A 15,044-nucleotide genomic window follows, 5' to 3' on the forward strand; every position below is an offset into this window, starting at 1 on the left:
AATACTGATTTGAAGGGACAGTGCAACCCGATGTCTGTACCAGTACTATCAGCAATAGCCAAACTTTGTAAAGAGCCCAGGTGTCCATCAACTGATGAATGGATAAAGAAGATGTGGTATATACAGTGGAATATCACTCAGCCGTCAATAAGAGTGAAATACCGCCAGTGGGAATGATGTGGATGGAGCTAGAGTGTATTATGCTAAGCAAAACAAGTCCACCAGAGAAAGACAAATACCGTATGATTTCACTCATATGTGGAATCTGGGACGCAAAACAGATGAACATATTTGAAGGGGCAAAAAAAGAGGGAAGCAAACCGTAAGAGACTCTTAATGATAGAGAACTAACTGAAGGTTGATGGAGGGAGGAGGAAGTGGGATGGGCTAAGTGGGTAATGGGTATTAAGGAAGACGCTTGTTGTGATGAGCACTGGGTGTTTTACTTAAGTGATGAATCACTAAATTGTACTCCAGAAACCAGTATTACACTAAATGTTAACTAACTAGAATTTAAATAAAAATTTGGAATAAGAAAAAAAGAGTAACCATTTGGTAAACCATATATAGCACTGAGGATATTTTTCAATTAAAGAGAATTTCTATAGTAGCTCTCTTGTAATCTGTTATAGCCAAACTTACGAAGAAAATCAAGATGTGGGAAAGCTGTGGTCATGTTTCAAGATTGGTTTTTCCTTTTCCGTTTGATCGCTCTATCTAAATTCCCATTAACTTGAATGTAAATTTGCATGTGTAAAAATATATGTATATCCAAGTTATCTCTTAGGAGAGGTTTAATGTAGGTATAAATAGAAATTCTTCCTTTAACCACAGAAAGAAAAAATGAGTATTGAATTCTGCCTTTTCTCATCTCTTCATATCCAGAACTATCACCATGTACTATTAATTGTACTTCCTAAAACTCTATATTCTTCTCTCCAGCCCCATTGCCATCACTTTGAGGCATGCTTTGGATTCTATCAGCAGTCTCTCTTTATTCTCCTCTTCAGATCCACCTCGACCACTGAAGTCCTCCATCTGTGTATGTGTATGTGTGTGTGTTTGTGTTTTCCCTGCCCTTCACTGGCTTTTTATTAAATCCAAGTTCCTTAATCATGGCAAACAGGGCCCTGCCTCTAGGAGCTGGTCCTTGCTTACCCTCCTGCCTCGTTTCCTGCCACTTTCCCTCGTACCTGAAGATCCAGCTTACCAGTAGTTCCCCAATACCCACCCCATACACACCACAATATGTATACGCCTTTATCCCCATACACACATCGTCGAAAATATAATTCCCTCTACCACACCTTTGTCACATTCCAAGACCTGAAATGATCGAAACACAGAAATTTCATCCCCTAATTGGGGCTGAACACAGTTGACTTGAATACAAGTGAAATCGCTGGTTTGTTAGTCTAGTTATCTCACTGTGGTACATGTGTTCTTGGAGCTTTGAGGCACTCCCCAGTTCGTGCCTCAGAGCTAAGGAATTTCTTTCCAAACAGCCCGCTTCAGGAATTGCCTTGTCCTCAACTTTGGACAACTGTGAAGGGGCTTTCCCCTTCCCCATGGGGTCAGCTGAGGCTTAGAGATTTCATCAGCTTCTCCCTCTGCTGTAGCTCTTCCTTTCCAGGGGTCCTTTGGTTAAGAACAGTCCCTAGTAAATTTCCTGGAAACAATCTCTGTCCGCTTGCTGCGGAGACCAACCTGTAACATGTCTTGTTGATACTTGTTTGTTCTAGATCTTGTGAAGTCATGGTTTGCTAAAATCTTACTAATTCAAGGTTATTTCATCAGACGGGTATTGAGCACCTGCTCCACACCAGGCATTGTGCCACATGCAGCGGAGACAAATTAAGACTTGGCCTATGCCCTGAGGACGTTTGCAGTTCAACTGAGGTGACGGTTACGTTCAGAACTTATAACATCTTTAGAATAATCCTTTTTTGATCTAAACTTTAATAATTTCAGTATAAAATCAAAGGTATGCACTATGGTGTTGCAAAGAACAAAAGGAAAGTATTTCAGGAAAATGAAAGTAAAACAAGTAGAGCGATCGTGGATCTCCTTGAGCCCCTATGTATAAAGTACATCGACTTGTCTGCTTGGTCCTCACAGTGCTCAAGTTTACCGATGTTCTTTGGAACCGTCTTTCCTGCGCAGGCTTCCGGCCGAGAGGCGGGGGATGGGGGTGGGGGTGGGGGTGGGGGTGGGGGACTGCTCCGGGAACTAGATCCGCAGCCCCCCCCCCCCCCCCCCGACCCCCACTGCACGCACACAGGTGCCAGGGCCGCCTGGCTGGGGCGTTGTCCGGAGGGCGCGGTCGGCACGTGGTTCCCTCCCCTCCCCACCCACCGCGGGCCGGGCCGCGCCGCCGGGAGTCCGGGACGTCACTTCCGGCGTGGCTGGGCATGGTCTGTTGGGAGTTGGCCGTGGCGGCGGAAGCCCAAGGCCGGCCCGCCGGCCGCGGGGGGAGCCCGGGTAGTGGCCGCCGCCCCGACGCTCGACGCCCCTGGACGTCATGGCTTCCCCGCTGAAGCTGGAGCAGGACGTGCGGGGGAAAGTGGATTCGTTTCGGGCCCGCATCGCGCAGGAGGCCGAGGATCTGGTGTCCACCTTCTTCCCTCAGAAGCTGTCGGAGCTGGATAGTCGGGTCCGGGAGCTGCGCCTGCAAGACCTGTCCAGAATCCGTTCGGTGCCGGCCCCGGAGCCCCCCGCCGCCCCCGACACCGCGGGGGACGGGCCCAACCGGGACCCGCCGCCTCCGCAGACCCAGCCCTCGGTCAAAGTGCCGGCACTGCCGGGCGGCGAGGGACAGCTGCTGCGGAGCAACCAGCATCTGGTGGAGCTGATCGAGCGGGTGAAACCCGAGGTCGAGCTGCTGAGGGAGAAATGCAACACGGTGCGCATGTGGGTGCAGCTGCTCATCCCGAAGGTGGAGGACGGCAACAACTTCGGAGTGTCCATCCAGGAGGACACCGTGGACCAGCTGTGGACCGTGGAGAGCACGGCAGCCTCCTATCTGCGCCGCTTCTCCACCTACTACAACACCAGGGCCAAGCTGGTGTCCAAGATCGTGAAGTACCCCCAGGTGGAAGATTATCGCCGCACGGTAGCCGAGGTGGACGAAAACGAGTACCTGAGCGTGCGCCAGATCCTGCTGCACGTGCGGAACCAGTACGCCACCCTGCATGATGTGATCGTCAAAAACATCGAGAAGATCAAGACCCCTCGGAGCACCAACACGGACAACCTCTACTGAGGACCTGCCCCCACCCCTCTTTCCTTCAGGGGGTGGCCGAGCTGTTCGGGCAGCGGAAGGGGGTTAGAATGACACTGTAGGTGATGGACCGACTGGAAACGTGCCCGACCGTTCAGTGACGGTTTCGTTCAGCTTATCCTCCCACTGGATACATCCGGTGTAGTTTTTATTTGCTTTTTCTTTCGCTGAGAGGATGGGGACAAGCCATCTGGTAGAAGGTGGCAGGGTTGGCCAAGGAAAAGGACTGCCGTTTTTAAAAACAGCTTCGTAGACGAATGTGGGCCAGGGTTTCTCTTTTATGGCATTGCTGACATTGAATGGTTTGAGGGGTTACTCCAAGAAAAACCTTAGTGTTTAAAAGAAAGTTGAATGAAGCTCTTCCTGAGGTTCTGCTATGTGTTACTTTGTTCAAACCTCAGAAACGCTCCTTTCGTCACCATCGTCTTTTTTTTTTTGTTTGTTTGCAAGGAAAGGAGTTTACAGAGATGTGTCGAGGTCACCGTATGTCTCCAGTTTGGCAGATTGAAATAAAACTTGGTTTTAACATTTTGCGATGGACTCAGCGTGCTTATCAGAATGTAGTCTTCAGTGGCATAGGGTTTCCCTCCTCCTCGGTTGGACCCCCCACGCTCGAGATTTTCCAGCTCTGACGTGTACGAAAAATGAGCAGATACAGAGTCTTAGATCGTTAGTGTTCTGAAGAAATGCACATCCACACTTCCCTTAGAGCGAAGAGGGATCTGTGCATGCTGCTTCCTTGCACGACCTTCTACCATCTCCACGTCTTCCAGTTTTCTTTCACACAGTTTAGGATTTCTTCTGTGTGTTCCTTGCCTCAGAAGTTCCTGTTGGATCCTTTAAGCTTTGTATCGCATTTGCTTTTTTTTTTTTTTTCTTCCTCCGTTGAATTTCATCTCTGTTTCCCCTCCCACCTCTTGAGATATCTCTTAGGGCGGCTCATTCGAATTTCCATCTCAAAGGATGTGGATCGTTATTTAAATCCAAAGACTCTAAAACGTAACTTTGGGTGTTTACCTCCTGCTTTTGGGGTCTGGTTGAGAGGAAACCATTGTCTTTTCCCTGGTGATCTATACTGTTGGTATTTTTCAAGCCCCACATTTCCAGATTTCAGTTGCAGTAGATTATTACACTCTTGAGTCACCTCATGCATTACAGAGAACTTCTTTCTTTTGATGCGAGGGATCCTCTCTCCCTAGTGGTTTTTGTTCCGAATTTCATGTTTTCTGATAGTAAAGGTACTTTAGTCAGCTTTTTAGTATTAATATTAATCTGAGGATCTTCATCGCTCAGAAATACCATTGGGAAAAAGCATGAGCAGAGTGCTTTTTGATGCCTTTTTATATACAGGAATGAGATCATCTCTGTGCCCGGTGGATAGCTTCCTCTCTTTTTCCCGTTCAGCTACTTGTACCCTGAATCCTCATAATGTTTTGAAACTATATACGTATGTAAGTTATGACCTTGGTCTTTTAAAGTATTTTATAGTAGTACTTTCATGCGATAAATTATTTCTCAAATGAGCTTTTGGTGGGAAAATTATGAGGGATTAAAACATTTTTTGTGAGAGGTGAAAATGTATTTCCCATTGCAATTTCTTTTCTACATAAGATCCTCTGAAACAAGGTGACCATATAAAAGAGTCTGGTGCCTATTTTGAAACATCTCTTAGGGGCGCCTGGGGTGGCTCAGTCAGTGAAGCGTCTGGCTTCGGCTCAGGTCATGATCTCACAGTTACAAGTTCGAGCCCCGGGTCAGGTTCTGTGCTGACAGCTCAGAGCCTGGAGCCTGCTTTGGATTCTGTGTCTTCCTCTCTCTCTGCCCCTCCCCTGCTTGCACTGTCTCTCCCTCTCTCTCTCTCTCTCTCTCAAAAAGTAAAAAAATTAAACTTATTTGTAATTCTGTCTTTTCCCCTTTTTTAGTAATATCTTTGTGAGGGTATAGTTCTTGCCACAAATGCAATTACCTTCTGAACTTGTTTATGGATAAGGGTGAAAACATGAATAATTTCATGTCTTCTTTTGATTGATCCTAATGTTCCGTCTCCCCCTTTCCCTATTTAATGAACGAAATCACTTTTGAATGAGGCTTTTTCTTCAGGAGTTTCTCTTCAATGTGTTTTCGTTGCCAGGAGTGAAAACCAGCATGAACCTTTACGGACAGACTTGACTCTACAGGCTGTTAGAAAAACATTTCCTCTTTATCAGCAAGAATTATTTAAGATGTAAAGCGGAGATGTTTTCGTTTGCATATTTTTAAAAATAGAAATGTTTCCGAGTTTGAACTATACCACATTATGGTGGGCAGATTTTTTGTTTTTTCTAACATGGTAGGGATACGCATTATGTTTTCCCGAGGTTGGTGTCAGTGTCTCTCTAGGAAGTGCCGAATGATTCTTGGCATTTCTTTTGCTTTTTCATTTTCCTTCTCTGTTTCACCTGAGTGAGTAAAGAGACGATATTTCTCCATGAGGAAAGTGAGTTAGCGACGTAGAATTCTGTTGCAATCACCTTTGGTTTTTAAAATTTTATTTATAGGGGTGCCTGGGTGGCTCAGTCTGTGAAGTGTCCAACTTCAGCTCCGGTCGTGATCTCATGGCTCGTGATGGTGAGCCCTGCATCGGGCTCTGTGCTGACAGCTCGGAACCTGCTTGGAGCCTCTCCCTCTCTCTGTGCTCCTCCCCCTGTTGCTCTCTTGCTCCTGTTCCCTCCCTCCCTCCCTCCCTCTCTCTCTCTCTCTCTCTCTCAAAATAAATAAACTTCAAAGGAAAATAAAATTTTATTTGTAGTTACATCTAGAAAACATACCTCGTACTTGGGCCTACTCTTATTAAGATGGATATGAATATTTTTCTATTCTATATAAATCAGAAAGATTTGTAAACTGGCTTAGTAGAAACTCTTATTTTCAAAATAAACTAAAAAAAAATGATACTGGGGTAAAATAAATTCATTGTTTTGTTGAACTTCTGAAAAGACCGAGTCTTTCAAACCTGACTTGAAACAGCAACAACAACAAAAGATCTGGCCTAATAGAAAAACCTCTGTCTGCACTTGACATTCCCCCTTGTGAGTTCTTTATTTCCCTTGTAAGGTATTCTATCTGAATCACAAAAGTGCCAGGAACAGTTTGGCAGGCATTTAATTGCACACAGGCACGTAATGGACAATGTAAGAGACGTCCAAACTTACTTAGTTTTCAAGCATGGTTCATCTTCTCAGGTTTAAATGATCTGTTCCAGGGGCGCTTGGGTGGCTCAGTCGGTTAAGCATCCAACTTCGGCTCAGGTCATAATCTCCTGTTTCGTGAGTTGGAGCCCCACGTCTGGCTCTGTGCTGGCAGCTCGGAGCCTGGAGCCTGCTTCAAATTCTGTGTCTCCCTCTCTCTCAGCCCCTCCCCTGCTTGTACTCTCCCTCCCTCTCTCTCAAAAATAAACGTTAGAAGTTTTAAAAGTATCTGTTCCGTGCACAACATAGCCATCGTATTTTGCTTGTTCCTTTTACTCCTAAGCTTTGCCAAACCCTGTGCCAGATTGAAACAAATTGTCTCTCATACCCAGGCATGCCTTTTACTAACAAAAGATGCATGTCCTCCATAGTTAAGGATTTTTGGTATTTGCATTATTTCCCTGTTCTAACACTATACCCAACCAAATTGGAGCCGGAACGCTTTTGTAAAGTGCCTTCTGCAAAAATTAAGCCTTTTGTGATTTTCCCCTTTCTTGCAAATGGTTGCAAAAGCTCTTACAATAACAGACCTATTTTAGGAACTGGTGTGAATACAGCTGGTGGTTTCTGATACATGTTATTTGCCCATTATTGGCACTTACAGCCCCAGTTTTGTTCCTTTTAAAAGACCGCTGAATTGAGATAGCATGTTTTGATGTTTTATTCTTTTTTTTTAAATTTTTTTTAACGTTTATTTATTTTTGAGACAGAGCATGAATGGGGAGGGTCAGAGAGAGGGAGACACAGAATCCGAAACAGGCTCCAGGCTCTGAGCAGTCAGCACAGAGCCTGACGCGGGGCTTGAACTCACGAACCGCAAGATCATGACCTGAGCCGAAGTCTGCCGCTGAACCGACTGAGCCACCCGGGCGCCCCTTGATGTTTTATTCTTAAAAAATGGTTTTAAAAACTTATTTTGGGATTAAATAAGGGTAGTTTTAAGTTCTTTTTATAACTGGTGACAGCTGCTGACTCAGATTTGATTTGAAACTCGGGTATTGGTAGATCTGGGTTTTAGAACGGAGGGAAGATTCTTAAATGATGTAGAACAGGCTTAATTTTTAAGGTCTGAAACTTTGGAGCTTAGAGGGTTTTTTAAATTACTGAATTGTTTATAAATTCCTTGGTTGTTAGAGGCAACAATTTTTATAGTCTTTATGAGGTTTTCATGTTTCTACAGCATTCTTACCAAGTGGCCTTAACCATTACTAGATAACTATGTGATCAGTTTTAAAGCTCAAAAGAACGATCTCAGTGCTCAGAAATTTGGAAAAATAAACAGGGAGGAATTACTCATAACCCTATAGTTCAGAGTTATTGAAATGTACTTGTGGGTTTCATTTATTTTAAAGAATACATACACGTTTTTAAATCACTGCAAATCATTACGCGTATTTCTGTAGAGGATAGGCGTTTCTATTTAAATCCGATCTAGCCAAAATCAGTTTCATTTGACTGATACCCCAGGTTCAGAAATTGCAGTAGATAAATCCCCTTTCATTTGCTTTCCCAGGGATTCTTGTGGCTCTGTCACCTAATGGTGAGAGTATTTGTCTGAGGCACAGATTTTGACCAGAGTGTGGAAAATCGAGATCAGGTAGCCAGGAGGACACGTGCCTAGAATGTTTCGACACGTAGATGAGGAGGTTACACTGCTTTTGGGTTGGGGCTCCATATGGCATTAGCAATATAGCTGTAATAATTTCACTCTTTAGTGCTTATCTCCTCCCAAGAAATGCATATTAATTACCTTTATGAAATGTGTACAAGAGAGCAGTGGCATTATTTTATACTGACTAGAGGAGTCATTCCTAGGTGCATGATTTGTTATGAGTGGGAGGGAATCCTATTTCCTCTGTCAACATGTAAACATTTCTGAAAGATCCTATTGTGCACTGACATCAAGGCATTTTTTAGAAATTACTGATCCTTTTGAAAAAAAAACAAAAAACAAAAAACAAAGGACTCAGTCAGTTAGGGAACAGGTGCTGGACCACCCTTGTTCTTGGCATTGGAACACTATTCTGCTAACTCATTAGTATCTGCCCACCTTCAACTGAAATTACTCCTGGGAAATAGAATATATGTTTAAAAGTTTCATGATTTATCTTTTCATCAACAATACTAGGCGCTTTCTGTTCGATGACCATACATTTGTGTATGGTTTTCTTTATTGTGCTAGGTCTTCGAGTTCCTAAAGGCAGAATTTTAGCGGTGAAACTTCGTGACCCCAGTCAGTCAAATTTAAAATGTCTCACCAGTAAACTGATTTTAATGAATTCTCTCACACAGAGAACGTCGAGTGTTATTTTTACTTATTTGTGGCAAGCTAGCAGGAGCTGATGAACAGGAAATGAGCCTATAATCAGAGTTAGGTTCCTTTCACAATTTGGCCATTTGTTTTGGCTTTGTTATTAAAGCTCACTTTTACAGTTTTCCGGCATTATGTTAGAAGTCACATCTGCTTCAAATACTATTGCTTTCAAAGTGTAAAGCATTTTGAAGTTGTCAGATAAAGTTTTTAATGTAAACTCTGGAGACTGAGAGATGTACTTTTGCCCCCGTTAATTTTACAGATGGAGAAATTTAGGCCCAGCGAGCTCTATAGCATCACAACCCACGTGTGACAAAGCAAAGTCTAGAAGGCAAATCATCTTCCGTCTCAGGCTAGTGCTTTTTTTCGCCGAGCTACACTGTCTCCCTGTTATCAATAATGAGATTTTGTTCAAAGAGAGTCCTTCTAGGGGCGCCTGGGTGGCTCAGTCGGTTGAGCGTCCGACTTCGGCTCAGGTCATGATCTCATGGTTCATGAGTACAAGCCCTGCATCGGGCTCTGTGCTGTCGGCTCAGAGGCAGAGTCTGCTTTGGATTCTGTGCCTCCCTCTCGCGCTCTCCCCCTCCCCTGCTCTCTCTCAAAAATAAATATTAAAAAAATGTAAAAAAGTGTTATTGTGCAAAACTTAGGAGATGTTGAACTGTTACTAAGCCCATAATATTTTTACTTAAAGATGATGTAAAGACATTTTTAAGAAATCTCTCAATTTGTGTTAAACGTAACTTTGCGTGGGTCATAAAAATGATCCTCGCTAAACAAAACCCGGGAACGTCGGCACCTCCAGTTCCGTATCCTCCTGACGAGGAGTTGTTCTGTACCATCAGCGATGCCGTTTTGTTGGAGGATGGGGCTGTGAGGGCATTTGGACATAGACCAGAAGACGTCTAGTATAAGAGTTTGGTTTTTTACTTTCGTGATATATGGGTTTAAAATTTCCTGCTGACCAATTCCCCCACCCCGACTCTTCACCGCCGAAGAATTGCTAAGTGGAATTGTTACAACCGCTGTTCGTACAGAATGAAGCGGGGTAAGGAGAAGACCTGTAGTGTTTTGTTAGGGAGGAAGCCCGAAAGGGCCGTTTCCCAAAAGAAGCGAGTTCCGTACAGTAGACACGAGTCTTCAGATAGAACTGGTCGTTGAGATGTGCCAGCAGCGTGAAAGGCGCACCAGAGTTTGAAGGCTTGGTACGCAGAAAAATAGTAAAATATCTCAGTAACTTTTATGTTGATTGCATGTTAAATGATAATATCCCGGCTACACTGGGTTAAATAAGTAGATTATTAACGATTTCACCAGTTTCTTTTTTCCTTTTTTATTGTGTACTAGAAAGTTTGAAGTTACCTCTGTGTATAAAGTCAGCACTGTGTGGGAGCTAAGATTTCTAAGGTGATTGAGATGCACCTTGAAGCTGAAACAGAACTTTCTCCAGTGGTGTATTATGGGGACGTGGCATTTCATTAAGTGTGGACCTTTTGACTTTCGGTAAAATTTATTTAAACATTTTTTAATGTTTATTTTATTTTATTTTATTTTTTTAATTTTTTTTAACGTTTATTTATTTTTGAGACAGAGAGAGAGCATGAACGGGGGAGGGTCAGAGAGAGAGGGAGACTCAGAATCTGAAACAGGCTCAAGGCTCTGAGCGGTCAGCACAGAGCCCAATGCGGGGCTCGAACTCACAGACCGCGAGATCATGACCTGAGCCGAAGTCGGACACCCAACCGACTAAGCCACCCAGGCGCCCCAAATGTTTATTTTTGACAGAGACAGAGAGAGAGAACAAGAGAGAGAATGAGAGAGAGAGAGAGAGAGAGAGAGAGAACGAGTGGGGGAGGGGCAGAGAGAGAGGGGGACACAGAATTGGAAGCAGGCTCCAGGCTCTGAGCTGTCCGCACAGAACCCAGTGTGGGGCTCCAACTCACGAACTGTGAGCTCACGACCTGAGCCGAAGTTGGGACGCTTAACTGAGCCACCCAGGCGCCCCTTCAGTGAAATTTTTATTGGTTTTCCATCCGGTTCGTAATGTGCAATTCAGTAAAAGCCATTCAGAGAGAGGCTAAACTTTGCTTGTTCTTGGAACTTAGAATTCCTACAGGAGTGGATGGCTAGAATGCCCTGTAAGCATCCTTTTCTAAATACGGTGTCTCTTACCCAGACTTTCGGGGAGTAATCTGAATGGTTAATTCAGGGCAGCTAAATTAGAAACCAAATAGATCCTAAGTTTGGCATCTTACAAAAATTTAGACACCTGTTTTTGTGTGGATGAAAGAATAGCAGACCTTTGGTGCCCACAGATACCTACAGGCAACGTCAGGCTCTACCACAAGGAACAGCGTTTGAACCCAAATCCCCATAATTCCGCAGCGTTCCCATAATATTGTTTCCTTGTATTATTTTTATGTACATACATAGCCTCTCCACATAAGTCCCTTGAGAATAGTGAGGAGTTATTTTATTCACTCTATTATCCCTTATGGGGTTTTGCCTATAGTAAGTTTATAAAGTATTTTGAGTTAAGATGAACCCAGCCAAAGCGAGATCAAACGACAAAAAATTGTTTCTCCCCTTTCTCCTAAGACTTCTAGTAAATAAGTGAAAAACTTTGCTACAGCCGAACACGTATGTGGATGTGTACCCAGACATGTGTGACAATGGTGTGGGACCCCGAGGGATCTGATTCAGAATTAAACAAAGGCCAGTTTTTGGCTTCTAATTAAGCTTTTTTCATGTCACAATAATATAAATTCTTTAAAGTAGTCCTGGCAGCGCTCTTTTTCTCTTCCCAGTAATGTCATTAAGCCTGTTCGCCGTGCGACAGCTGCGAGTTGTTAAACATCTGCCCCGAGCCCCCCCCCCCCCCCCCCCCGAACACGACTCTCACCCCATTAGCAACACCGGTAATTCTCTTATTACTTTTCTAGCCACGAGTTACGGAGAAATAAGTCTAGTATATCAAAGAGTAAAGAATCCTGAAAATTGTTTTCCAGAACTGATTCTCTCTGGTCGTGCCCACAATGCTTTATTTACCCTTCCAGGTTTTGGTACTCAAAAAGTTAAAACAGTTTCGTTAATGCTTGAGTGTTAGTATGGTTTGTTAAATAGTTAAGAAGGAATTCTTTCAGGTTTTAAGTTTTATTTGCTAATAAATGTAAAGACTTAAAATACTTGGCGGAAAAACTGTCATGAATTTCACACAGTATAGAAGCGTGGTGAAGTCTGCACAGCACAACCTTCTGCTGCTTCTTTAATATTGGCAAATAATGTTTTTCTGCTTTTCCCTCCTACATTTTTGCTATGGGACCAGCACAAAATTACTGACAACACGACCTGTGTATTTCACAGCTTGTTCCACTGCTTCTGTTAGACACCATCCAGAACTGAAGAAATTTGACTCTATGGTTGCTGTTCTTGGAGGAGTAAGATTCCGCTCTCCTCATAATTAACAGATGGCATGAAAAAAGACCTCTTAGAAAGCCATTTTTATGAACCTCCTGAGCCAAGGGTTAATGTTTTCAATAAGAAGCCAGTAAGTCGAATAGAATTCTTCTGCATTTAAACTCCACATGATTGCATTTTATTATAAGAAGTCTAAAGATAAAACAATTTAGTATCGTAGGAAGAATAAAAGAATTCTGATGAATGTAATTTCTGTGTAAACTTTTAGAAAGAAGATGAAGAGTACTGGCAACAGATCAACTCAGAATAGCTTCATTAAAGCAAGCAGATAATTGTAGCTTATTAAAAGAATATCTCCTTAATTCTATAGCGTGTGCTAATTTTTTGCTTTGCAGTCCTTACACTGAGACAGAAACCTATGCGTTACCCGAGACATACTCATTCTGTAAAAATGTTGTGCAAAACGCTCTAGAGCTCCCTAAGAAAATTTGAAAATTTGAAAATTGAAAATTAAAAAACGAAACCTTTGCTAAAAGCACAGGACATGGGAATTGTCCTCGTCAGAAAGAAATATTACTCATTCATTTTTGCCCTTCTATTCCTTCCTCAGAAATCATTTGAACTTACTCAAAAAGATTTAATTTAAAAGTTCTGCCTAGAAAATAAATTTGAGATTTTTAATATTATTCATGGTAGTGCTGTGTTGATCTCTTAAGTGAAACATGTTTATATGAGAGATTGATGATCCTTTTAATGATTAAATGCCAGAATATATTCTTTTAATTATTTGTTCTCTTCGAAACTTCACTAATTTCTAAACTAACTAAATTTACTCTGAAGTCAATTCTGAAATTTTTAGCTACACTGTGAGATTAATGGCTGGTTTATTTTCTTAGGTACGATCTTGTTCTCTTCTCAGTAATTTCAAGAGGCGGTATTATTTTAACAAAGTTGTACTGACCCCGTGATGAACATATCCTGAGGATTTATTGATCTCAGGATTGATTTCAAGTGTATATGAAACTATTTCTGTACGTGTTCTTGGGATCACAAGTAGTATTAATGTATTTACTAACTTATGTTTATGAATACTTTTGCTGGTCAATCTTAGTAACACTGGAATGATGTTGAGTATAAAATTACAATAAACCACTATGTCGGCTACTCATACGTTATTCTGACCTATTTATATATATTTTTTATTATTTTTTTTAACATTTATTTATTTATTTTTGAGAGATAGAGACAGAGCACGTGCAGGGGACAGGTAGAGAGAGAGGGAGACCCAGAATCCGAAGCAGGCTCTAGGCTCTGAGGGGTCAGCACAGAGCCCGACACGGGGCTCGAACTCACGAACCGCCAGATCATGACCTGAGCCGAAGTCGGACGTTTAACCGACTGAGCCACTCAGGCACCCCTATGTTATTTAAATTAAGTAAACTCTGTGCCCAGTGTGGGGCTGGAACTCACAACCCCAAGATCAAGAGTCACATGCTCCACCAACTGAGCCAGCCAGGCGCCCCTATTCTGTCCTGTATTAATTAAACAAACATTACCCTTAACTATTATAAAACAGGTGTTCCTGCTTATCATGTATATGAATTACGTGTATGTACTTGTGTAATTTTTAAAGCCAGTTAGTCTTGAATGACTAAGACATATTCCTCAGCCTGAGCCTTTCCCTTCCAGTATATTTAAGTATGTTTTAGGTGAGCCATAACTTGGGCTTATATTCATAGTTCTGGGTAGCAGACAACAGCTCTTTTTTATTTCTGTATTTGAACTTGCTTTCGGATCATTTTAAACAGCTAAGTTATATACTCACCTGAAGTTTGGTTTTAACCTACTATTTTATATTGGTGAGATTATTATTTTCTGTAAAAGTTTTATTTTCTGAGAGTTGTCAGATCATACTTCAACCATTCTTTGATTTCTTTTTTGCCTGTAGTAGAGTCATACATTTATTTCCTCTCTGTGGACAAAGAAAGCCATTTAACGATTCTCAATTCTCTTTAGGAAAAGATGTATCCTGGGAGCTGCGGAAATAATAGATTCAGAGATTTCCAGGACAGTTTCCATGATTCGTGACTTAAAACGTATAAGAATAATTACTAATATGTAAGGCTGCCTGTATCTGTTTGACTTTAACATTTCAGTATGTGATTCTGTTAGAATTGCAAATGCATTTGAGGGTTCCATCCATAATTCTCTATATTTAATGTGAAATTACTTCAACTTCATGTACAATCATCCCCAGTGCTTACTTTCGCATAATTACCTGTTATTCATGTAACTTAGAGGCTAAAAAGATTAACTGTGATGACCATCTTTTTCCTCCGTATCCTTAGCATCCTGATCTTCTGTGATGCAGAGTGATGTTAAAGGGGGCATCTCATTCCTGGTCACACCCCAAAGCCCAGGCACACACAGGGAGAGAGCAGAAATTCTGTTTTCTAGACAGATATGACCGAGAGATAAGTACGTTTGTGAAGTCATTCATGGATGTTGGTTTTCTTTTATTCAGGGACATCCCAGAAACCCCCGCAGCTAGTGGGTGGATTCCAGTACTCTTAGCAATGTGATAAACCGCCTTTCGTGAGTGAATTGTGTTTTCCACTTTGAAGGTCTCAAGGTCTTTTTTTTCTTTTTTTCTTGGTGATTTTGGAAACACTTACTTTGATTTGGTGATCGCTGGGATGTTGGAATAAAATTGTTGTTGACGGAGCCGGGTCTAGATCCCAGTTGGGCCTTAATTCTTTTCAAATGAGGGCATAGACTCCCCAGTCCGTAGGGGCTGTTCTTGCCC

General features: G+C 42.4%; 2 protein-coding genes across 2 annotated transcripts in view; both read left to right on the forward strand.

Moving 5' to 3' along the window:
• ATF6 (activating transcription factor 6) overlaps nt 1–15,044 on the forward strand; it is a 201,545-nt gene that overhangs the window by 112,439 nt on the left and 74,062 nt on the right.
• LOC109276667 (proteasome activator complex subunit 3-like) lies at nt 2,380–5,873 on the forward strand. Its single transcript, XM_053908936.1, has one exon. The coding sequence runs from the start codon at nt 2,522–2,524 to the stop codon at nt 3,260–3,262; it is 741 nt and encodes a 246-aa protein (XP_053764911.1). The 5' UTR covers nt 2,380–2,521; the 3' UTR covers nt 3,263–5,873.

The sequence above is a fragment of the Panthera pardus genome, unplaced genomic scaffold, assembly GCF_024362965.1.
Source record: "Panthera pardus isolate Hobbes unplaced genomic scaffold, ASM2436296v1 HiC_scaffold_21, whole genome shotgun sequence".
Classification (NCBI taxonomy): Eukaryota; Metazoa; Chordata; class Mammalia; order Carnivora; family Felidae; genus Panthera; species Panthera pardus.

What these genes read in the sequence shown, in the direction of transcription:
- LOC109276667 (XM_053908936.1), top strand. Translation starts at nt 2,522, where the DNA reads ATGGCTTCCCCGCTGAAGCTGGAGCAGGACGTGCGGGGGAAAGTGGAT.